This window comes from Odontesthes bonariensis, chromosome 21, assembly GCF_027942865.1.
Source record: "Odontesthes bonariensis isolate fOdoBon6 chromosome 21, fOdoBon6.hap1, whole genome shotgun sequence".
Taxonomy (NCBI): domain Eukaryota; kingdom Metazoa; phylum Chordata; class Actinopteri; order Atheriniformes; family Atherinopsidae; genus Odontesthes; species Odontesthes bonariensis.
The window spans coordinates 15193962-15219102 of record NC_134526.1 but is presented as its reverse complement, the minus strand read 5'-3'; the positions used below and the strand labels follow the sequence as shown (position 1 = coordinate 15219102).

Sequence of the window (25141 nt, the reverse complement as noted above, 5' to 3'; positions counted from 1 at the left end):
AGGGTACAAAGTAATTTTAGTGATTTTTAGTGAATATTTTCAGTTATTAAATATACTATCTCCATATAAAATGTTTTTTTCACTATTACCTCACCTTTAGCAGTTAGGGCATTACAAATATGATCTACTATAGCAAATAGAATGGCAAAAAGTCATTTTTAGTGAACATTTTTCATGACTAAATTCACACTGAAACGGGCTACATGAACCCTGTGACAGTGTGTTGATTATTTCAAGAGTGCCGCAACTGTCTTTTTATGAGGCCCTGACCTTACATAAAGATGTCCAAAGCTCAGCTGCGCACGGAGTTGAGGAGGCGGGCTAATTAAGTGAGTTAACCTGTTGTTGAAGCTTACATTCCCTGGAGCTTTTCACAAAAGCACAAGCATCTGCCTGTTGCCTACAGCGATAACAAGGACGACTACCACAACGGAGTAAATGGAGTATTTGGAGGATTTTGTTTCTTCTCTCTTCTCGGGTCCTACAGCGGCGATAGGTGCTGTTTTCCTCCTGCTCATCCTTTATCTCGTGTCGGTTTCTTCCACCTCTGCGGGAGTGAGGAGGAAAGAACCTCCAGGACCGAGGCCTCTGCCCCTGCTTGGTAACCTGTTGCAGCTTGATCTCAACAGACCCCACAAGACACTGCACGAGGTGACGTAGTACTCCTAACCCAAAACCAGATATTCCGTAACTTGTTGTGTGCAACAAGTACTTTATCTGCCTTTTATTTTTGTCACCCCCTTTTGTGTTTTTATTTTCTTTGTGATTCCATTTTCTTGTTCTTCTTTTAATGTACCGCTCTTCGCCCTTCTAATTGTCCTTCGGGGATAAATAGTTTTTTTCTGATTCTGATTCTGATTTTGGTTTAATGCCGAACCCATTTTCTTTTATCCGCCCAGCTCTCTAAGAAATATGGGTCCGTATTTGCGGTTTACTTTGGAACCAAAAAAGTGGTCGTCCTGGCTGGGTATAAGGCAGTCAAAGAGGCTCTGGTCAGCTTTGCAGAGGAGTTTGGAGACCGAGAAATCTCACCTATATTTAATGACACAAACAAAGGCCACGGTATGACCTTCATTTTCAGTGTGTGTGCAAATATCTTTTATGATACTAAGACACAAACAGAATCATTCAAAGAATTTAACTGTTTTATTTGAAAATTGAACATAAAACCATAAATTACACATTTTGATATGCATTTGTTTACATGTTTGCTCTTGTGATTGGTCATCATCCGTCCACATTTAATGCGTTTTTTTAAAGGAATTCTGTTTGCAAATGGAGAATCTTGGAAAGAAATGAGACGGTTTTCCCTCACCGCCCTCAGAGACTTTGGGATGGGCAAAAGAGTTACTGAGGAAAAAATCTTAGAGGAATGTGGTCACCTGATTCAAACGTTTGAAGAGCACAAAGGTATGATGTTTATATTATGTATTATGTAAATTATAACTCACAGCACATAGTGCTGTACACAGAAAAGCTTCATTAGAATGCAAAGTGACTCTCTGTACTGCTATTGAACTTATTAATACATCCATATATCTAAAGTTGTGCTTCAGTCATTAGTAATCTGTAGCCTGTGTAAATTGTGTTGAGATGCGTTCTGACGGTGCAGCATTACTCTAATTGCACTGCCCATTATTCTCACTGTGACTTTACAGGGCAACCATTTGACACAGTGCATCCGGTAAATTATGCCACATCCAACATCATATCCTCTTTGGTGTATGGAAGCAGATTTGAATACACTGACCCCCGATTCAGAAACCTGGTCAGCCGAGCCAATGAGACGATACGCGTCACGGGTTCTGTAGCAATCCAGGTAGGCATTCATAGGAACTGATTAGCGTCTGACTTAATGTCATGGAATAACTTAGTTTTGGTTTAACATCGGTGAAGATAGAGTTGATTTCATTTATTTTCACAGCAGGTCCAAGTTACATTTTGCCTCTGAACATTATTTATTTACTACTACTAATAATAAGATTTAAAAAGAAAAAGCAAAGCCAAAATGCGCTTTATGTGGAAAAACAACCTTTCTGCTTCTCAAGGAATTAAGAGGGCAAGTAACAGCCATGGGGTTCCCAATCAAATGCACTAAATTAGATGATTATCAGCAAGTAGGACCACTTGCTAAAAAAGCAGTAGTTTTGGCACGTAGCTGAGGTCCGTTTCACGTAGCAGGTTTAGTGAAAACTCTGAGTAGGTTAACCCTGAAATGAGGGAAACCCTGAGTTTTCCGTTTCACAAAGGGAGGTAACTCAACACCGAGAAAGAGGGGTAACTCTAGCCTGTTTCACAAAGAGAGGTAACTTGACCTCTCGGTCAGTTACCGTAGTAACAGACTCTATGAACCTAACCTGGTCGGGACCAGGTTTTATTCAAGAAACCGAGTTTCTTTCTGTCTCCGCCCTCTTTCAGCCACACACGCCATTTGATTTCCTCATTCATTCAGTCAGCAGAGCGAGTTCTTCTACTTCTAGAAGTCCACTAGGCACAGTAGGAGGCAACTTTTTTCACGAACATGTCCTTTTGACAACGATCCCGTGGATGAAGGTGCAGCATTATTGCGCAGAGAAATAAATATTCGTCTGAGATGGTTATCAGACCGCGCATAGATTTTTGCATTTACAGACAATTATCTTTTTGAGCGGCACCATCGGAATGTGTTGGGACAAAAGAAAAAAAAGACATAAAAGACAAATAAACATTTGTATGAATAGGCTTAAAAAAGACATATATAGGCCTATTATATTTTATAAAGGCACTCGTGTCTTGGGGGTGGATTCCCACTTTTGCAGCTGCAGCGGTGATGCACTTATTTCTAAAAACGTATTGAAACTCGCCGTATGAGCGCATTAAGATTTCCAATTCGAGGTTGGTGAAAAACGTAGCCCCTCCTCTTCCCCGTTGTCAAGGTGACTCGTCGAATCGGGGCTCCATTGATGCTGGCTTTTTAAAGTTGTGGTGCACGCGCTAAACTCAAGGTGAACTTACTCAGAGTTGATTAACCTCACTCAAATCAGCGTTTCTGGAACCGAAAACTCAGGGTTTTCTATCTCAGAGTAGATCAACTCAGAGATCAGGAATAGACTCAGAGTTGGTTGAACCTGCTACGTGAAACGGACCCCTGGTCTGGAGCACCTGTAAACAACTCAATGATTTTTTTTTTTTTTTTTTCACTGTGCCCTTATGTGTACTTTCTTTTTCACTTGACTGTACAATGAAATGGATACACATCTAACTATACCACATGTATCTTGTACAGACCCAAACATGCACATAGTTAAAGTATATAGACACACTCAAATGTGTGAGTTAGTTTTGGTTTACACAGAGAAAAGGATCATTTTATTTATTTATTTATTTTTAAATTAAAAATAAAATGTAATCCTGAAATCTTCCTTATTGGTTTCAAGATAAATTGTAATGCCACTCTTCATCTTGACTCAAAGACTCTTGTCCATGTTATAATATTTCATTCTGTTCTTCGTTCCTGTAGATTCTGCTAGAGGAAGTAAACTAGCACCGATTCTTCGTCACAGTTTTTGTTGAACATTGTACAGTTTCATCTATGACATCATTCCACTTGTTTTGTTTACATTGTAATTTGGCAGCTTTACAACATGTTTCCCTGGCTGGTCAAATGGGTAAAAGCACGGCAGGTGATATTAAAAAATACTGAGAGGAGTGTCCGGGATGTGAAAGATTTGATCAAACATCTGAAAGAGACACTGAACCCTCAGATATGCAGAGGACTTGTGGACTGTTTTCTGATTAGGAAGCAGAAGGATGAGGTAAGAGCTACGCTTTCTTTTAGAACAAAATCGGTGTTAAACATGTCTGTTTTTTGATGATATGGGGATGTTCATTCTCTTAGGATTCTTGTGTTATGGATTCTCACTACATTGAGGAAAACTTGATATTCACAGTAACCAACCTGTTTGCTGCTGGCACTGACACCACAGCTACCACACTGAGATGGGCTTTGCTGCTAATGGCCAAATATCCAAAAATTCAGGGTAAACCTCCCTCTACACAGCATAGAGTTGAATCAATAGAGTGTGTTCAGTCAGAGGCTTCTTCAGCTCTGCTGCATCACAGAACAGTACTGGCGGTCATTCCTTCCAGCAGCAATAACTGTACATAATGGCAGTTTAAGATGCCAACCTTTATTTACTGCCAAATTATAGCATGTCTCATCTTAAAGCACTTTTTTTTCAAGGCCAAACTCATTTTTATGTTAGCCATTGTATAACTGCTTAATGGTTCACATAGGTTTTGTGCTGCTTTTTTTTCTCACACTTTTCTGTGTTCTACAAAGTGCCTCCAATGTACTTTGAACTTGTTGAGACATAGAAAATGTTAAACATTAAATGCTAATGTTGTGTACGTGCCATATAGCTGTACAGAGCTGCTAGCTTGTAGACGGTCCCGTGAAGGTGAATGCATTGCAAAGTATCTTTATCTGCAGACCAGGTTAAGGAGGAGCTGACAAGGGTGATAGGAAGCCGTGAAGTCCGAGTAGACGACCGTAAAAACCTGCCGTACGCCGATGCTGTCATCCATGAGACGCAGAGACTGGGCAACATCATCCCCATGTCCCTTCCACACAAAACCAGCCGAGACGTCACCTTCAAGGGATACTTTATCAAAGAGGTCAGCAGCTCACTAGTGTTTCATATCTTCCAAACAATATTGCTTGTAGGACATATAAATACACCTCTGACAACATGAAAAAGTTCTGTGATCCTCATATTTTTACATAATGATCTCATTTCCTCCTCAGGGAACTATTGTATTTCCTCTTCTTACTTCTGTCCTCCATGATGAGAGTGAGTGGGAGACTCCGTACACTTTTAACCCCTCTCATTTCCTGAATTCCGAGGGTAAATTTATCAAGAGAGATGCCTTCTTGGCCTTTTCTGCAGGTATTACAACTTTGTCGAGGTTTTTGCTACTTTAGAGATTCGGGATCATTACCACTTGCCCAGACATGATGACATTTCTTGCAGGTCGCAGGGTGTGTCTCGGAGAGAGCCTGGCTAAGATGGAGCTCTTCCTCTTCTTCACCAACCTCCTTCAGCGCTTTCGCTTCACCCCTCCACCTGGAGTTTCAGAAGATGAACTGGACCTGGAACCAGCTGTGGGCTTCGTCCTCGCTCCTTCACTTCATGAGCTGTGTGCCGTCAGCCTGCAGTGAGGAAGAGCAGCAAAATGTGGCACTGATCACCTGATATAGTAATAATGAACCCCATCAATGATAGGTGGAGTAACTTTCTGGCCTAGATGAATGTTGTTTTTTTTTTAATTTTTCTATTTGTTCACATTGTTAAGTTTCTTAGACTCATACCAGTACCAGTAATGTTTAATGTAGATTCCTGCTTTTCTGCCACTATGTTTATGTTCACATACTGATACATTTTTGCAGATTAGAATTGGGTTAGATGTATGTTACAGGAAGCATAGAAGTATATTGTTAGTGTTTAATACATTTGGATAAGTTTCTTCACACTCAATAAATCTTAAATGAAAATAAACTGAAGCTTAACCTTTTTATTTTGTTCACTTACAGAGATTTTTGGCACCATATTTAAATAAAACTTTGTGACCAGGAAATACAGCACATTTTAACACAGAGTAATACAAAAGTTTTAAGGAGAAGGCTCGAACATGAATTAGACTGTTTTTGTCCTCGTTTTAAAAAATTGGCAGGGACATTTTGCAAGGCTGCTGAGTCAGTTTGTTAATCCGTCTAAATGCACGCAATGTAGTGATTCAATTTCTATTATTGAGAAGGTGGTGAGAAAGAGGAGCGCTGGATTAATCCCGTCTGGCACCTGGCAGTGAGAGCACTGTCACTCAGACTTCAGCGGTTCTGCCAAAGTTTGCTTTGTGTTTGTGTGAAAGACGATCTGATCTCTGATAGATGAAGGTGAATGACTCTGCATGCCAGTTGTCAGAGTGGGGTGGAACTAGCCTCCTGGGCAGTGTTGGTCGTCTCTATTTTCATTTTAAATTTGCAAATTGAAATTACACCAAAAGCTGACACGAATGGCTGTTTAGCCGGAGGGAACTTAAGGGCAGACGTTTCGAAAATAAACGGCGTTACCACTGATTAACTGTCTAAACTGACATCTAGAGTTTGGTCCTTTAGTACCGACGTTCTAAATATCATCCCACTCAGATCCAATGAGTTCTGTAAGGCCTTCAGTAAAAAAAGCGAAGGACAAAGGATTTAAAACTCAACTCCAAAGTTGCAAAAAGTTGCTGCCAAGAAAACCACACAGAAATAGGTCAGGAATTTCAGCAAGCTCATGTCACAGACTGGCTTTTCCTTAAAGAATTATGAAGTTATATTTTTGGGTATAGATTTTTTCTCATGCTGTTGTATCACATCTGTCTGTTGGTACTTTTTCAAATGTTTCTTTATCCCCTAAAAAAAAGCAAACAGTTTCTGTAGGATTTACTCATTTTTCACCACCCTAAAGCTATAATTAAAAGGGCTTATCGTAAGACTGGGGTATTTGCCAAAGGTCACTTCTCAAACAGGACAAAACAGGAATTTCTGGAAGTGACAACCAGGCAATTAGTCCGTCACTTCACTGAGGATTCAATTTGCCAACTGTGGAAGAGTTTGAACTCAGATTGAGGACAGCTGCACAGTGAAAGGTTTGTGTTTGTCGGAGGAAGCTCACAGGTGACTGCAGTAACATGTTTGAGGACATTTTTCAGTCGTCCACCTCCGTTTCCCTGTTGGGGATCCTTGTTGGTCTGCTGGTCCTCCACTTTCTTTACACCAGCTTTGGCTCTAAAGAAAGGAATGAGCCTCCGGGGCCCAGCCCTCTTCCTCTGATTGGTAATCTACTTCAGGTGGATCTAAAGAGAATCCACCAAAGTCTTTTCCATGTAAGTAATGTATTCTTTGTCTTAAACGAACATTGAAAGGACACCGTTTTTGGTCACCTTTGTTGTTGACACTGCTGGGTTGCGGTTATTGACGGCTGCGTGTCTCACCTTTAGCTGTGTTTATATATATATATTCTTTTTAGCTTTCCAAAAAATATGGACCAGTGTTCAAAATCTACTTTGGAATAAAGAAGGTGGTGGTCCTGGCAGGTTACAGGACTGTCAAACAGGCTCTGGTAAACCATGCTGACGAGTTTGGAAACAGAGAAATCACTCCAATTTTCTATGATTTCAACAAAGGGCATGGTGAGTAAAGGTTTTCAGCGGGTAGTGACAAATTTACGTTCACGTCAGAATGACCTATTCTGTTTCCAGGTATCTTGTTTTCCAATGGAGAGTCGTGGAAAGAAATGAGGCGTTTTGCTTTGACCACACTAAAAGATTTTGGAATGGGCAAGAGGATAAGTGAAGAAAAAATAATTGAAGAATGTCACTATCTGATTGAAGAATTTGTCAAATTTGAAGGTAACATTCTGTCTTCAAAAGCACAGCACATTTACTTGCACATTAAACGAATAATAGCTTTAAAACTGGGTCATTGTAACACCAAAATGTGTTAAGTGCTGCAGAAGGCACGAAGTAACAAACCACGATAATGGGTTGTTGCAACTCAGCATTTTCACGACTTTTTTCCTAAATAAGCATTAAGTATTCTTTATTGTATGTACTGGGACAACAAGAAATAATTGTAATCTATTCTAGTTCATTTTTAAACTCTCTTGACACTAGTTACTGGTTGTTCAAATGTGTGTATCCTTTGTAGTTTCAGTTGTAAGATGCACATATTGTTCAATTGACAGACAAATTAAAAGAGAAAGGTGACAGTTTTAAGGTAAAGGCTTAAATAGAGTATTTAACTCAAGGAATACACAGTTGTGAATAAACTCTTATTTTTTTTTAAATGCAAAACCCATTTCTTTGTAGTGTGTAGCAGACCTTGAACAAGTCATATCTGACTAATGTTTTCGAACTTTCGTCACAGGTAAACCCTTCAATAACACCCGGGCCATTCATTATGCAGCTTCAAATGTTATATCATCTATAATGTTTGGAAAAAGATTTGAATACAAAGACCAAATCTTCCAAGCAATGGTGGAAAGAGATAATGAGACTATCCATCTGACGGGATCAGCCTCCCTCCAGGTAAGAAAACTGACCTTGATTTTAATCTTAAAGTCTGGTCAAATATGACCACAGTCCATTAAATACTTGTCAAATCTTCATTTTTTCCCCTTTATTTACATTTGTAATTAATAAAATTACAAAGGCACTTTAGCTTTTAGACTTTTCTATATTCCAGCAAAGATTTGATCTGATTTATCTAATTAATGACAACAAAGTGTGAGTGTGTGTGCGAATGGAGATTTATCAAAGTTGGATCTACACAACATGTTTGTGGATGTAAATCATTGCGCGGACATAAGAGATTTTTATAGATCTCAGAGGTTAGAAAAGGTTGCACAACCATTTCCAGAGAATTGGTTGTGCAAGCGTTTGTTTTAAGTTTTTTTAGATTTATTTTTTATTTTTTGAAAACATTGTAACATGCAAGACAAAAACATACCCACGAAAAAAAGAGTGAAATCCTACAGGACACCAACAAAAAGTTTAAAGTACGATAAAGTTTTACGTGTGTGTGTGTAGTGAGTGGGGGTTTGTTGTGCGAGTGTGTTCTCCCAGAAGATGATACATATAACAAATATAATCAATAAGGGAGAGAAAGTTAAAGACAACTAAATAAATAACTAAGTGGTAACAAAAACAATAATAACGATGGTAATAAAAGATGTCCACCTCAAGCCACTGTTAGAGCAGATAAAGGACCGAGCCGACATCCCAGTAGGGCCAGAGTGGTGTATAAAAACTTTTTAAAAGGCTCTGGGTAGGGCCAGCCAACACAGAAGAGAATTTGCTGTGATTACATTAACTTTATCTTCCGTTTAAAATTTTTTTTTAATTTAATTTATTTTGCTTTTTTATATATATATATATATATATATATATTTTTTTTATTATTATATTATGGTTTATATATAATATACACATATTATATATGTATGTATTTTATATATACATTCTGATTTTTTATTTTTTATTTTTTTTTTCAATTTTTCCTATTTCATTCAAATGAAAGAATTAGATGAAAAGCAAATAAATTAATCAGCATAGAAGTTCTTATTAGATTGAAGCCCTCATTTGTTTCATAATTGTCTAAATTCCAACAATAATTGGTTTATATTCTGCACTTTTTCAGATGTATAACTTGTTTCCTTGGTTGGGCCCTTGCCTTAAAAACTGGAGGGATGTGATTAGGAATGTGGAAGCCGGGAAGACAGACACAAGGAAGATTATAGCAGATCTGAAGGAGACTCTGGACCCTGAGATGTGCAGATGCTTTGTGGATGCATTTTTGATCCATAAGCAAAATCTGGAGGTGAGCAACATAACTGCAGTGAGTCTAATCCCAGGCCGTGACTACTGATCAATAAATGTATTCTCTCTTTACTTTTTGTTATACCAGGAGAATGAACTCAATAATTCACACTACCATGATGACAACCTGCTCTACAGTGTGACAAATTTGTTTGCAGCTGGAACTGATACCACAGGAATTACTTTGAAGTGGTGTCTTCTTTACATGGCCAAGTATCCTCATATCCAAGGTACCAGATGGATTCAAAGACAGTTTTCACATCAAACTGTTGCTACAGCAGCATCATAGCTCATTAGGTCTAAATTGTATTTTTATCCAGATCGGGTTGTGGAGGAGCTTAGCACGGTGGTTGGAAGTCGTCAGGTTCGAATAGAGGACAGAAAGAACCTACCGTACACTGACGCAGTCATCCATGAGTCACAGAGACTTGCCAACATCGTCCCAATGTCCATTCCACACACAACAAGCAAAGATGTCACCTTTCAGGGCTACTTTATCAAAGAGGTCAGGTGCTCCCATTGTCTTCTCTACAAAGTCCCAAAACACAAACCTTTGTTCTTTTGTTGAGCTTCTCTTTTCTTTTTGCATGCAGGGCACTACCGTGCTTCCTCTTCTCACGTCTGTCCTGTATGATGAGAGTGAATGGGAGAGCCCTCACACTTTCAACCCTTCTCATTTCTTGGATAATGAGGGTAAATTCATCAGGAGAGACGCCTTCATGTCCTTTTCTGCAGGTACATTTTGTTCCTTAAGGTTTTAATGCTTCCACAAAGAGGATCGAGTTTAACAATTTGCACCCTCCTGCAGGTCGCAGGGTGTGCCTTGGAGAAGGACTGGCCAGAATGGAGCTATTCCTCTTCTTCACCTCCCTCCTTCAGCTCTTTTGTTTCACTCCCCCACCTGGAGTTTCAGAAGATGAACTGGATCTGACACCAGTTGTGGGCTTCATCCTTTCTCCTCTACCTCAAAAGCTGTGTGCCATCCGTCGCCAGTGAGGAAGAAAACTGGAGCTTGGTCATTTTTTGGGTATTTTTGTCATTGTGAGGGTAGGAAGTGCCAAACACTTGACACTCTACCAGCCTACAGCTACATATCACAGTAGATAAGAAGAGTGTGCTGATGGAATTCAGCAGGGAACCTGTCCCTGATTTTTCTTATTTTGTTTTTTTTCCATGTGGGTTTAAAAGTATCTGTGGACTTTGAACAAACCTGTGTCACGGCAACCTCAAAAGATTAGATCTAGTTCCAGGTCAGTGTGCAAAGCACAGAGCATGTTGACCTGACTGACATTCTTAAAAACGTGTCTAATTCCATACTTCTTCCATTCTATAGTATATATGGACAATATATCCTACATTATTCATAATCAAAATATTTGTTAATTATCATACAGATGTGCAAAATTAGTAACTGTAACCATTATTCAATCATATCAATAAATGGCTTGCTTTCAAAGACAAGACTATATGTTTAATCTGGGAGATCGTAATTAATTCTCATTCACTGATTGATTATCTTATCACTCTTTTTGACGAGAAGTGAATTTGTTGTTTTTATTTTCTTGAGCGAAGCACTTTGGAGCATTGATGTGGAATAATCAATATAAATAAGTCTTTTTCTTCTTATTTTGGCTTTATACAGATGGGCGTGTGCTCTGTGGGCCTTTAAACCCTTTCATCCAGGGGGTGGAAAGCTCTGAAATAGGTCAGGAATTTCAGCAGGCTGATGTCACAGACTGGCTTTTCCTTAAAGAATTATGAAGTTATATTTTTGGGTATAGATTTTTTCTCATGCTGTTGTATCACATCTTTCTGTTGGTACTTTTTCAAATGTTTCTTTATCCCCTAAAAAAAAGCAAAAAGTTTCTGTAGGATTTACTCATTTCTCACTACCCTAAAGCTATAATTAAAAGGGCTTATCGTGAGACTGGGGTATTTGCCAAAGGTCACTTCTCAAACAGGAATTTCTGTAAATAACAACCAGGCAATTAGTCCGTCACTTCACTGAGGGATCAATTTGCCAACTATGAAAGAGTTTGAACTCAGATTGAGGACAGCTGCACAGTGAAAGGTTTGTGTTTGTCGGAGGAAGCTCACAGGTGACTGCAGTAACATGTTTGAGGACATTTTTCAGTCGTCCACCTCCGTTTCCCTGTTGGGGATCCTTGTTGGTCTGCTGGTCCTCCACTTTCTTTACACCAGCTTTGGCTCTAAAGAAAGGAATGAGCCTCCGGGGCCCAAACCTCTTCCTCTGATTGGTAATCTACTTCAGGTGGATCTAAAGAGAATCCACCAAAGTCTTTTCCATGTAAGTAATGTATTCTTTGTCTTAAACGAACATTGAAAGGACACCGTTTTCGGTCACCTTTGTTGTTGACACTGCTGGTTTGCGGTTATTGACGGCTGCGTGTCTCACCTTTAGCTGTGTTTATATATATATATTTTTTTTTTTAGCTTTCCAAAAAATATGGACCAGTGTTCAAAATCTATTTTGGAATAAAGAAGGTGGTGGTCCTGGCAGGTTACAGGACTGTCAAACAGGCTCTGGTAAACCATGCTGACGAGTTTGGAAACAGAGAAATCACTCCAATTTTCTATGATTTCAACAAAGGGCATGGTGAGTAAAGGTTTTCAGCGGGTAGTGACAAATTTACGTTCACGTCAGAATGACCTATTCTGTTTCCAGGTATCTTGTTTTCCAATGGAGAGTCGTGGAAAGAAATGAGGCGTTTTGCTTTGACCACACTAAAAGATTTTGGAATGGGCAAGAGGATAAGTGAAGAAAAAATAATTGAAGAATGTCACTATCTGATTGAAGAATTTGTCAAATTTGAAGGTAACATTCTGTCTTCAAAAGCACAGCACATTTACTTGCACATTAAACGAATAATAGCTTTAAAACTGGGTCATTGTAACACCAAAATGTGTTAAGTGCTGCAGAAGGCACGAAGTAACAAACCACGATAATGGGTTGTTGCAACTCAGCATTTTCATGACTTTTTTCCTAAATAAGCATTAATTATTCTTATTGTATGTACTGGGACAACAAGTAATAATTGTGATCTATTCTAGTTCCTTTTTAAACTCTCTTGACACTAGTTACTGGTTGTTCAAATGTGTGTATCCTTTGTAGTTTCAGTTGTAAGATGCACATATTGTTCAATTGACAGACAAATTAAAAGAGAAAGGTGACAGTTTTAAGGTAAAGGCTTAAATAGAGTATTTAACTCAAGGATTACACAGTTGTGAATAAACTCTTATTTTTTTTTAAATGCAAAACCCATTTCTTTGTAGTGTGTAGCAGACCTTGAACAAGTCATATCTGACTAATGTTTTCGAACTTTCGTCACAGGTAAACCCTTCAATAACACCCGGGCCATTCATTATGCAGCTTCAAATGTTATATCATCTATAATGTTTGGAAAAAGATTTGAATACAAAGACCAAATCTTCCAAGCAATGGTGGAAAGAGATAATGAGACTATCCATCTGACGGGATCAGCCTCCCTCCAGGTAAGAAAACTGACCTTGATTTTAATCTTAAAGTCTGGTCAAATATGACCACAGTCCATTAAATACTTGTCAAATCTTCATTTTTTCCCCTTTATTTACATTTGTAATTAATAAAATTACAAAAGCACTTTAGCTTTTAGACTTTTCTATATTCCAGCAAAGATTTGATCTGATTTATCTAATTAATGACAACAAAGTGTGAGTGTGTGCGAAGTGTGAATGGAGATTTATCAAAGTTGGATCTACACAACATGTTTGTGGATGTAAATCATTGCGCGGACATAAGAGATTTTTATAGATCTCAGAGGTTAGAAAAGGTTGCACAACCATTTCCAGAGAATTGGAAATTAGTTTCTAAAGCGTTTGTTTTAAGTTTTTTTAGATTTTTTTTTTTAAAACATCGTAACATGCAAGACAAAAACATACCCACAAAAAAAAGAGTGAAATCCTACAGGACACCAACAAAAAGTTTAAAGTACGATAAAGTTTTACGTGTGTGTGTGTAGTGAGTGGGGGTTTGTTGTGCGAGTGTGTTCTCCCAGAAGATGATACATATAACAAATATAATCAATAAGGGAGAGAAAGTTAAAGACAACTAAATAAATAACTAAGTGGTAACAAAAACAATAATAACGATGGTAATAAAAGATGTCCACCTCAAGCCACTGTTAGAGCAGATAAAGGACCGGACCGACATCCCAGTAGGGCCAGAGTGGTGTATAAAAACTTTTTAAAAGGCTCTGGGTAGGGCCAGCCAACACAGAAGAGAATTTGCTGTGATTAACTTTATCTTCCGTTAAAAAATTTTTTTTTAATTTAATTTATTTTGCTTTTTTATATATATATATATATATATATATATATATATATATATATATATATATATATATATATATATATATATATATATATACACATTCTGATTTTTTTTTTTTTTTTTTTTTTTTTTTCTCAATTTTTCCAATTTTATTCAAATGGAAGGATTAGATGAAAAGCAAATATTAGATTGAAGCCCTCATGTGTTTCATAATTGTCTAAATTCCAACAATAATTGGTTTATATTCTGCACTTTTTCAGATGTATAACTTGTTTCCTTGGTTGGGCCCTTGCCTTAAAAACTGGAGGGTTGTGATTAGGAATGTGGAAGCCGGAAATGCAGACACAAGGAAGATTATAGCAGATCTGAAGGAGACTCTGGACCCTGAGATGTGCAGATGCTTTGTGGATGCATTTTTGATCCATAAGCAAAATCTGGAGGTGAGCAACATAACTGCAGTGAGTCTAATCCCAGGCCGTGACTACTGATCAATAAATATATTCTCTCTTTACTTTTTGTTATACCAGGAGAATGAAATGAAGAATTCACACTACCATGATGATAACCTGCTCTACAGTGTGACAAATTTGTTTGCAGCTGGAACTGATACCACAGGAATTACTTTGAAGTGGTGTCTTCTTTACATGGCCAAGTATCCTCATATCCAAGGTACCAGATGGATTCAAAGACAGTTTTCACATCAAACTGTTGCTACAGCAGCATCATAGCTCATTAGGTCTAAATTGTATTTTTATCCAGATCGGGTTGTGGAGGAGCTTAGCACGGTGGTTGGAAGTCGTCAGGTTCGAATAGAGGACAGAAAGAACCTACCGTACACTGACGCAGTCATCCATGAGTCACAGAGACTTGCCAACATCGTCCCAATGTCCATTCCACACACAACAAGCAAAGATGTCACCTTTCAGGGCTACTTTATCAAAGAGGTCAGGTGCTCCCATTGTCTTCTCTACAAAGTCCCAAAACACAAACCTTTGTTCTTTTGTTGAGCTTCTCTTTTCTTTTTGCATGCAGGGCACTACCGTGCTTCCTCTTCTCACGTCTGTCCTGTATGATGAGAGTGAATGGGAGAGCCCTCACACTTTCAACCCTTCTCATTTCTTGGATAATGAGGGTAAATTCATCAGGAGAGATGCCTTCATGTCCTTTTCTGCAGGTACATTTTGTTCCTTAAGGTTTTAATGCTTCCACAAAGAGGATCGAGTGTAACAATTTGCACCCTCCTGCAGGTCGCAGGGTGTGCCTTGGAGAAGGACTGGCCAGAATGGAGCTATTCCTCTTCTTCACCTCCCTCCTTCAGCTCTTTTGTTTCACTCCCCCACCTGGAGTTTCAGAAGATGAACTGGATCTGACACCAGTTGTGGGCTTCATCCTTTCTCCTCTACCTCAAAAGCTGTGTGCCATCCGTCGCCAGTGAGGAAGAAAACTGGAGCTCGGTCATTTTTTGGGTATTTTTGTCATTGTGAGGGTGGGAAGTGCCAAACACTTGACACTCTACCAGCCTACAGCTACATATCACAGTAGATAAGAGTGTGCTGATGGAATTCAGCAGGGAACCTGTCCCTGATTTTTCTTTTTTTTTTTTTTTTTTTCCCATGTGGGTTTAAGAGTATCTGTGGACTTCGAACAAACCTGTCACGGCAACCTCAAAAGATTAGATCAAGTTCCAGGTCAGTGTGCAAAGCACAGAGCATGTTGACCTGACTGACATTCCTAAAAACGTGTCTAATTCCATACTTCTTCCATTCTATAGTATATATGGACAATATATCCTACATTATTCATAATCAAAATATTTGTTAATTATCATACAGATGTGCAAAATTAGTAACTGTAACCATTATTCAATCATATCAATAAATGGCTTGCTTTCAAAGACAGACTCTATATGTGAATTTATTGTTTTTATTTTCTTTAGCGAAGCACTTTGGAGCATTGATGTGAAATAATCAATATAAATAATTATTTTTCTTCTTATTTTGGCTTTATACAGATGGATGTGTGCTCTGTGGGCCTTTAAACCCTTTCATCCAGAGGGTGGAAAGCTCTGAAAAACCTCAGCAATTTGGAATTCAATCGCTTAAGCTGAAAACAATAGAATAATGCTTGTAGGACAAAACAATAGAGAAAAGCTTTAACGTGATCCAGTATTGAAGCATGGGGAGATTGTGCAGACCCACACAGCCGCAGATGAGTTTTGAACCGGGAACCTTCTTGCTGTGAGCAAAGACCCCAGAAAACATTCCACGTAATGCTATTTTTTTTATCTATGACACTTGGGATTAATTATGTTCAATATGTGTATCCTATGTAGTTTTGACTTTCATTACTGCTGTACACAAGAAATGGTGTCAAAACTACACATTAACAAAATCCCCTCAGCTATTTTGTGGAACTGCACATTTTTCAGGGCTGGCAAATGTGAACAAAGTTTATTTAAATTTTGCGTTTAGCAACACATATTTAGCTGTGTGCGAACCAAACTGTTTCTCTTACTTCATTATACTATCTGTGTGCACGAGTTTAACTTAAACTCAGATCGGACGCCAGACTTGTGAATGGTTTGTACCTGGTACAAACCCTGTTTTGGAGTTTCAAAACTAATGGTTGGTATTTACATTAATTTAGCAGACAGTTATCAGAAGTGAAACACATCGGCAGGCAATATGGATTTAGCAATGTTTCTGAAAAGAACGTGAACTTTGGGAAATGGGGAATTGCGCCACCAACCTCCCAACTGTAGGACATTTGCTGAAGGTATTCATAACACTCTTCACATCAACGTTTTTGCTATTGCCCCCCCAAAAAAGAATTGCTACTGTAAATTGCTTCTTTGCTGAAGTAACAAATGAATACCAGCAGAGAATACACACAATTTCAAAGAAAACTAATTTGAAATAAAAAATGAAGAAAGTTTAGCTTAATTTCTTATGCTAAGAAGATTTTGCATAAGCATAAGATTTACACTTATTTCAGAATGAGTCAGGATTTATCCTTTTGACAAAGCCAACACACCACAAACAAAACATTTTTTTGGATTTCAGATGTTAAGCTATTTTGCTTTTTATTTCAGTCTAGTGAAAAGAAATACAAAATATACATGTATTCTATTTTCCTACAGTATATCTTTTAAACCCTTACCTATATCAGCACCTATTCTATATAATTATACCTCATTGGCCTATTTAAACATGAAAGTCATATAATTTATGACGCAAACCTTAATATAAGTAATCAGTTCTGTCAATCCATTTTCCGCCATATATCTGGGTCTGGGTCATGGGGAATCATTCCCAAGCTATCTGAGAGATTTGTCTCAGTGGATCCTTTATCTCCCCCAGAGGCCACCTGCTAGTAGGACATGACCAAAACACCTCTCCAGGGAGACGTCAATCAGCAAAAAAATACAGATACTTACTCTAAGATTTTAGATGGTGTGAATGTCGTTGTCTCTTTCTCTCAGCTGAGGCAAAACAAATGATATGAAACCACTCTAAATACCTCTGCAGGATCAGATCTCTCAAAGATCATGCTCTGGCAAGTCAGAAGGTGCTAAAACCAGCGCAGGTTATGTGTAGGAATTTACGGGTTTGTCCTGTGCAGCACGTGTAGCTGAGCAAAAACGTTCGTTTGCTGGCTGGCTGGAGTTTTGCTCAATTGTAGGCAATTTTTACTGCAGTTTGTGAGAACATGACTGCAGAATCTCACAAAAGCTGCGTCAGATCAAAATGACTGAGTTCATCTTTAATCCTATTTTAACTCACTCTCACATATGAAAAGCTTTGGTTTAGTCTGTCTCAGACTCTTTTCTTAATATCTGCATATACTCTTCTCAGACCAGTACTCATTTTGCCGCTTTTGGAGGGCTGTTATTCATTAGAGGAGCATTTTCAGGTACTGAAAATACAACAAGAATACTCATATCTTACTACGTAAAACAAAAAAAATTGACACATTGACTCATTATCTGTTTATCTTTTAATCAGTCAATAGACGGGTTTGAAAATTAACCATCTGTACTGCATGAACAAATGACACAAGATAAACTGATACAAAAGTTACAGAAAGTGTTTCCACAAAAAAATCATTACCAGTATATTTTTTTGATATTCATAATGACTTATTCAACAAAGAAATAATAATAACAGTATTATGAAAGCCTTTTCATTTATAATTCTATTGCTGCAATTATTGTCCGACAAGGACCATTGGAAATAAATTAACTTTAAAAAGCAACATCATCAACTCATTGTGTGTCATTAAAAAAGCACAGTCAAGCCCTCGTGGTCCCCAAATGGAATCTGAAGCCCTCTAAGGTCCTTCCACTTTGATGGTACTGGTCTGCTGATCCTGTGCAGGGTGGTTAGAATTCATCACCTGCTGGGTGGGAACTCTGCAGTCCTGGAAAGAGCTGGATGAGCAGCTGCTTGAGAAATCAGAGGTTTTACTCTCTGGTGTTCTAAACGACTGAGCATGTGACTGGTTGTACGTTGAGACGTAGGATTGTGTGTACGGTGTCATTAGGGACTGACTGGTCTGCTGTGGGTACGCGGCTGCATACGGTAGTGTCTGAGGGGGAGTGTGGGTAAGAGGAAGGCTCTCTGCATTACTACATGGTGGAAACCCATTCATGCTTGTAGGCCGCAGTCCTGGCAGTTTAAAGGCCTCCACATTTTCTACACTTTCCAAAGAGTTATAGCTTGGCTGAGTTTGGCTACACTGAGTGTAGGTCCCTTGACTAAAACTGAAAGCGTCTTGGCTAAACGAGGAAGAGGCAGAGGCTGCTGGCAAAGAAGAGGGTGATGGAGTTTTGTTATGCTTTGGTAGAGCACTGTTACAATGTACCACTTTGGAGGCCAGGGTTTGGAGAGTGCTTAGGATCTGCTTCTGAATCTGTGTCTGCTGCGAATGCTCTCTTTCCAGCCGGCACTGCTGCTCTACAAGCATCTTCACTGCCAGTCCCAGACTTCGTACTTCAGAGCCCAGGGTCTGAATCTGGTCCTGCAAACCACCTCTTCCTCCGGTGTCTTGGACTGCCTGCTGTGGGCTCGGATTCCTCTCAGTACGAGTGGCACCTTGGCCCCCAGGGGTCTGCATTCGAAGAAGCGCAGCCCCAGGAGCCGAGGATGTCAAATTTGCTATTGGGCGGTTTGGAAGGCGAATCCCAATACGAGGCGGAGGGTGAATGGAATGGGCATTCAGTCCTGGTCTCTGTGTCGGAAAGCGCCGGGGAGAGCAGTCCCCTCCAGGCTGACCCTCAATAGCAGTCTGTAACTTTAAAAACATTTCATCAAATCAATGGTTATAGTGTAGCCTTACCAAAAAATAAATAAATAAATAAATAAAGATTTCAACCATATAGATAAAGTAAAAACAGAAATAACTGAAACTCGAGATGTGTCAAGAAATAGAAGCTACAATATCCACGCCAATAATATGCACGTAGGGGTGTTCAGACAGGAACTGCTATGCATTGTTTTCTTGGTTTTGGATGTTCACAGTGTTCTCACCTTTTCTGTGGTCAGATCATAGGTTTCACGTGGCTGAGCTAGAACACTCCTCAGATCAGAGCTTTGGACACTGGACTGATCTCTCCTCAACAATGATGCCATCTGGTGGAATGACTGTCAGAAAACAATTCGTGCAAGTGATTTCAAATACAGTGTTGTATCATTTTTTAAACAAATTACAAAACTTCAGATCTACAAATTTTTAATTGGGTTAGAAGGAAATGGGTGAATTTAATTTCAAGTACCTTAGTCCTTTGTGACAATGCTTTATCCAACAGTCTTCTTCGGGCTGCCAACATTGAACTGGTTGCAGGAGAAGGTGTGACTCTCCTCCTCATAAATGCTCCAGAAGCTGTTAATGTGGATGACAAGGCATCTGTTTCAGCCCTTGTTACCGGACACTGAGGAACTCGTTGCTGGCCATGCTGTGCAAGGGAAGTGACACTGACAATCTGGATGTCGTTTTCTTCCTTATTTCCCTCGCGTTGCTGCTCTTGTCGACCGCCTCCACTGGCCTCCCCTGAGTTTGCACCAGTCTCTGAATTTGTAGATGTCTGTTTGGCAAAGTCTGCAGCAGCTGCAAAGCCAACATTTTGAGTAGCCTCTCGTAATAGGGTTTGGAGATGAATATTGCTCCAGCTTTCTCGCAGTGCCCCGGTTCGAGCCTGCACCTGTGCTGCTAATGTGCTGCCTCCAGCCTCCACAGGTCTGACCCTCCCTGGCGGCCTCCCCTGGAGCTCTCTCAGGTAGAGGTAGATGGCCTGAGCTGAAACCTTGATGTTCTCAAGTTCCAGCACAGCTTTGATCTTACGGAAACTAAGACCAGCTTTTCGCAGCTCCACGACTTTGTGTTTGGCAGCATCATCTAGTCGACCCATGGTCTCTCACTCCGGAGCAACCCTGTGAGCTCAGCTGTGAATCTATAAACAAAATATTTTCCTTTTACAATAATGTTATGTATTTTAGAAAAAAAACATATAATTCTAAATAAATTAAATAGTGTTACTTCTGTGGGCTTATTATTATGGTATGTGAAGCAGCTACTTTCTCATTTTAAAACCTCCACCAGTCCAGCAATAGCCTCTTGGTTAATTTATTAGCTCTTCATAGTCGTAGAGCTGGAGTTACATTAAGTAACATTTGATTTGGTCAGCTTTGTTTGAAGCACTGTCAGAAACCTCGCCGCCAATTACTGTTGGACTTCGGGGGTCTAAACTGTAGAGCTACATAGACATGTGTTGCACAAATGCTCACTCAAGAATAGGTCTGCTTAAATCTAACATGAAAGCATAAACAAAGCTTTAGTTGTCATGTTAACTGATGAATGAAGACACTGCATTGTCTCCTTTTTATTTTTAATTAGATCTACTTATTGACTATTCATTGCTATTAACATGTATGCTTGAATGTTAGATTCTTGGAACAAATTTTTGGTATAACCTCTATCATTTATGTTTGTTTGATCTAAGCATCTCTGAATAGAGACGCCTCAGCTATGAAGCCAGAGTGTTCAATCATATTTCATAGCATAACTCCAGTTCAGAGAGTATGTCAAAGTATGATCATGTTTGTTCAATGCAATATCAAAATGAACGGTCACATGGCACTTTGCTTATGCTGTTTATTCTTGAACGTCGTGGCAAAGCAATGACAAAGTTGTAGCCACGACTGTCTCATATACACACTTTGTTAATTCATGATCATGACTAGGGGTCAATGATATTATACTAACGCGTTACAACCTTAGAACAACGTATGACGATTTTCCAATCAATGTAACCAAAGGTGCTCCATAAACTGTCTGGCCTGGATTATTAGAACATATTCTTCTTTGTAGTAGTAGCCTAACTATTAGATGTTAGCTGGGCTAGCTAACAACAACAGCCATAATAAAGTGTTGCGCTCACCGTGTCGACAAGAAGGAAGCTCGACTTTCGTTTCCAATTTGATTAACTAATTTCATGCAATACGATGACGTGTCATTTTTGCATGAATACGACGAAACCAAATATATAAACTCACGGTTTTATTGTCAACAACGTAAAATAAACAAATGAGTTGTAAGTGGCGCTCAGGTAGATACGCAACTTCCTCTGTCGTCATCACCAAGCGACGCGTTCTCAGGCCACAAGTCTCAAGCGAAGCCACTTCGACAAAAAGAAATGTAAGTTTAATGATTTTATTGGCTTCAAAACCAGAGCGTATTTTGTCCAGTACTAAATTGATACATTAGCAAAAATGGTGAGGTGTTTCCGTGTCGCATTTACCCTTTTAGAATAGCAGGGTATTCGCTAAACTGCAGCACATTGGCTCTCCTTCCCTTGTTTTTAGGAGGAGGTTGAATGAAATTCAATGGCGGCGGTGGCGGCAGATTTCCTTCCCAGAGTGCTACCGTTAAATTAATTTTTATTTTTCAGTGACAATATTGCTGTAAAACTTCTCATCACCTAATCAACACGATTGCTGTAATAGGGAAGCCTCTGAGTTGTGTTACCTGTTACTTTTGAAAATAATGTTTATTTACAGCGTTTCGCCAGTGAAGTAGGCTACGGTACTTCTAATCGATTGTAATTCCGTCGTTGCATTTCTTATATTTGTTAGAAGAGTATGTCCAAACATTTATTTATTGCTTCCCAAAACAGAATCTGACTACTGGTCGATAGTATAATCTCTCATTTGTTAAAAAAAATCCAAACTCCAATACATCTTTATTGTTTGTATGTCGTTGGGTTTTTAAACTGGTGGTTAGACATAAGAGCGACCGTAGGATGTTATTTTGATAATTAAAACCTTTCCCAGTTTCTCTGTTATATCGTAAATAAAAATAGGTTTAGCTCTATAAGAAAAGCAATTTATCTTTGGTTAATTCAGTATTTGACATGAACTTTTTAGGTCACCGGACAGAATGCCCTTTTACCAGCCATAATAACAAATGACCTTTTTGTGTCAAAGTCACATTTAGATTGATTAAGTTCACTGGGATTGTAAGAGGTCATGTTGAGTACAAATTTGAAATAAGTTAAATTGTTTACTCAGTATATCAGTGTTTAATCAGTTCAAGTCTAAATACTTAAAGTCTTTATATTGAATATTTAGCCGTTAAATGGACTTGAGCCTAAAGATATAAGTCTAAAATTAAATTGGACTGTTTGCCCTTTCTGGGGTCATGATTGGATTATCACTGTTGAGCCATTTTCTGGCATGAACAACAGAGATTTTCAGGAGAACGTGCAGAGATGGTTCTTTGCAGAATATGGATGTTACTTTACAACAATGCTGTGTGCGAAGCCCTGACAGCACAACCATGAATGATACCAAAACACAGCACAGGCACACCATGTTTTTTTTTTTAATATTTATTAACTGATAACACAAGATAACACACTATTTTATAGACAGCAAAGTGATTTTCACTTTCAGCAAAGCCGTTTTTATTGTTTTAAGCTTGTTAGGCATTTCTTCACTCACTGCATTTTAATATCGGGTGTAAACAGGACTAAGGTAACAGTGGTATTCTCTTGACCTCAGGGCACCGTCACCCACAAAGCGGAAGGAGGATGAAAAAACTAAAGATAGAGGCAAAGAAAAGACTGGCACCAAGGATGGTGACAAAGAGAGGGGAAGGGATAAAGTAAGGAAACGCCGCAGTGCTTCCACTGGCAGCAGTAGCAGCAGCAGGTTTGTTTTACAAGTCATTCTTTTTAAGATCTATGCTCATATTAGAGAAATATTTTCGAACACAAAATATTTTTCTTTGTTTTCACTGTGACTGGTTCCAGATCAAGCTCATCATCAAGCAGCAGCTCTGGTTCCAGCTCAGGTTCCTCGAGTGGATCCAGCTCATCTGGTTCCAGCCGCTCTGGGTCATCTAGCTCTCGGTCCTCCTCTTCCAGCTCCTCAGGGTCTCCAAGCCCCAGCCGCAGACGCCACGACAACCGCCGTCGCTCCCGCTCACCGTAAATCCCTTTTATAGAATACAAAAACTTACTATTTATGTGATTTGATGTCTTGCTTTCGCACTTGTTTGAGTCATGATAAAGTTTGTGATTCTTCAGCTCCAAAACGCAGAAGAGGGGAGATGATAAGGAACGAAGAAAAAGAAGCCCCACCCCCAAACCAACCAAGGTTCACTTAGGAAGGCTGACGAGGAATATAACCAAGGTTAGCTAAGAAATAATTAATCATTTTGTCAGCATCACAGATGTACTTCGTATGGTAAATTAGAACAACCACACTTTAATCTTTTGGGTTAGTACATTTTGGAAGATGAAAACGTAAGGGAAACGTTTCTGGTTACAGAAAACAAAACTGGGCAAATGAAAACACTTTTTCTTTGGTTATGAAATAAGATGATGTTCTGATAACATTCCCTCCACATATGGAGGGTTTCTAATAACCCACTGCTATGTGCCGGTTCAACAGGAACACATTCAGGAGATCTTTTCAACTTATGGGAAAATCAAAATGATTGACATGCCAATGGATAGGCTCCACCCACATCTGCCCAAGGGCCATGCTTATGTGGAGTTTGAGACCTCTGACGAGGCACAGAAAGCCCTTAAACATATGGATGGAGGTAGGTAGGCACGGATAACTTCAGTGCCTCTGAATTACCTGGAAATCCATGCAGTGTTAACACTGCATTACTGTCTTTGATGCCTTTTTATTTGATAGGTCAAATTGATGGACAGGAAATCACTGCAGCTGCTGTGCTCACTCAGCGAGTCCGTCCTCCACCCCGTAGACTATCTCCTCCTCGCAGAATGCCGCCACCGCCACCAATGTGGCGTCGCAGCCCTCCACGCATGAGGAGAAGGTACCGTGACTTGATTTTCACCGGTTTTCATACAGAACTGTCGAATCCTAATGCCCTCTTTCCAAATGTGTCTTTCTTTCTTTTTTAAATGCCTTTCTCTTTGTGCCCATTCAGGTCCCGCTCCCCAAGAAGACGGTCCCCGGTACGTCGCCGTTCTCGCTCCAGATCCCCCGGTCGCAGGCGCCACCGTTCTCGTTCCAGTTCTAACTCTTCGAGATAGACAGATGTCTCAAACTCAGACAACGTGACACCAGACCAACTGTTCTTTTTTGGCTTCTACCAACTCTATGGGCTCAACAGAAATAATATAATCTGCACCCTAGTCAACCATATGGAGAGAGCAAGAGTGCTTTCTTGTACAAATGTGTGTCTCACCCCCCCCCCCTTCCCATGTTTCGAGCTAAGTTGATTCTGAGATATAGCTTCAGTTTTGTTTTTGTTTTTTTGGCTGAGATCTACAAAAATTTTTTTTTAAAGTTTGACTTCTTTTTACCTTGTATTGAACTTTTAGACATTTTGAAAAATAAACATGCAGAAACATCAAGATTCTGAATGGATTCTGGTTGTTTACCTTCTTGGCTTAGCACTTGCAAGATGTTTGCTCAGCATTGCCTATTTTTACATTTACATACATACGTTTCTAATGAACATTGACATTGGCATTGATGCTCTATCTGTACATTTGTGTAGAAAGTGCAGTTGATTACTACCCCTTGGCAGCTGTTCCTCATGCTCGGCATCATCCAAAATTAGATTCGGGAAGTGCTTTTTAAAAAAAAAGAAAATCTTTTAAAAGATATTTTGATTTATGAGAAGCAAATGTAAAAGAAACATTCAGCACTAAATGGGACCCTTTTAATTTGTCAAGATGTTAATACAAGGACACAAAGAAATCTGTAATAGTTATAAACTAATTTGGGAATCATTGCTGGTTACACCACAAGCTCTGACCCTCTAGAGATAGATTTGTATCTCACAATGTTCTGTCAGTTAACAGTCACATTCTAATGCACAAACAACAACAAACCATAGACCCTTTCCACAGCAGACATTTTGACATGAGCTTTG

The 25141-nt window shown here is 39.1% G+C and overlaps 5 protein-coding genes across 6 annotated transcripts; 4 read left to right on the top strand and 1 right to left on the bottom strand.

Annotated features, from left to right (window-relative positions):
- The first annotated feature begins 383 nt into the window (after nt 1-383).
- Nucleotides 384-5537, top strand: LOC142372185 (cytochrome P450 2K1-like). Its single transcript, XM_075455059.1, has 9 exons — nt 384-651; nt 900-1062; nt 1261-1410; nt 1659-1819; nt 3615-3794; nt 3878-4019; nt 4472-4656; nt 4787-4928; nt 5013-5537. Exons 1-9 carry the CDS (start codon nt 439-441, stop codon nt 5198-5200), a joined length of 1524 nt encoding a protein of 507 aa, XP_075311174.1. The 5' UTR covers nt 384-438; the 3' UTR covers nt 5201-5537.
- Nucleotides 5538-6711: 1174 nt separating this feature from the next.
- LOC142372186 (cytochrome P450 2K1-like) lies at nt 6712-10775 on the top strand. The gene is made up of 9 exons (XM_075455060.1): nt 6712-6906; nt 7050-7212; nt 7282-7431; nt 7949-8109; nt 9221-9400; nt 9488-9629; nt 9720-9904; nt 9993-10134; nt 10208-10775. Exons 1-9 carry the CDS (start codon nt 6712-6714, stop codon nt 10393-10395), a joined length of 1506 nt encoding a protein of 501 aa, XP_075311175.1. The 3' UTR covers nt 10396-10775.
- Nucleotides 10776-11512: 737 nt separating this feature from the next.
- On the top strand, nt 11513-15262 carry LOC142372153 (cytochrome P450 2K1-like). Its single transcript, XM_075454990.1, has 9 exons — nt 11513-11707; nt 11854-12016; nt 12086-12235; nt 12752-12912; nt 13990-14169; nt 14257-14398; nt 14489-14673; nt 14762-14903; nt 14977-15262. Exons 1-9 carry the CDS (start codon nt 11513-11515, stop codon nt 15162-15164), a joined length of 1506 nt encoding a protein of 501 aa, XP_075311105.1. The 3' UTR covers nt 15165-15262.
- A 2485-nt stretch (nt 15263-17747) lies between these two features.
- Nucleotides 17748-21344, bottom strand: LOC142372152 (uncharacterized). Of its 2 annotated transcripts, none has more exons than XM_075454988.1 (4): nt 21165-21344; nt 19503-20177; nt 19258-19371; nt 17748-19021 (listed from the first exon to the last, which is right to left on the bottom strand). In XM_075454988.1, the coding sequence occupies exons 2-4, from the start codon at nt 20133-20135 to the stop codon at nt 18059-18061; spliced, it is 1710 nt and encodes a 569-aa protein (XP_075311103.1). In that variant the 5' UTR covers nt 20136-20177; nt 21165-21344; the 3' UTR covers nt 17748-18058. The 2 variants fall into 2 exon arrangements, with proteins under 2 accessions (XP_075311103.1, XP_075311104.1); XM_075454989.1 differs by having other exon boundaries at nt 17748-19015.
- Nucleotides 21345-21352: 8 nt separating this feature from the next.
- On the top strand, nt 21353-24619 carry rnps1 (RNA binding protein S1, serine-rich domain). Its single transcript, XM_075454991.1, has 7 exons — nt 21353-21421; nt 22786-22935; nt 23037-23213; nt 23313-23418; nt 23680-23833; nt 23932-24073; nt 24188-24619. Coding segments are annotated over exons 1-7 (837 nt in total). The 5' UTR covers nt 21353-21419; the 3' UTR covers nt 24294-24619.
- Nucleotides 24620-25141: the final 522 nt, after the last annotated feature.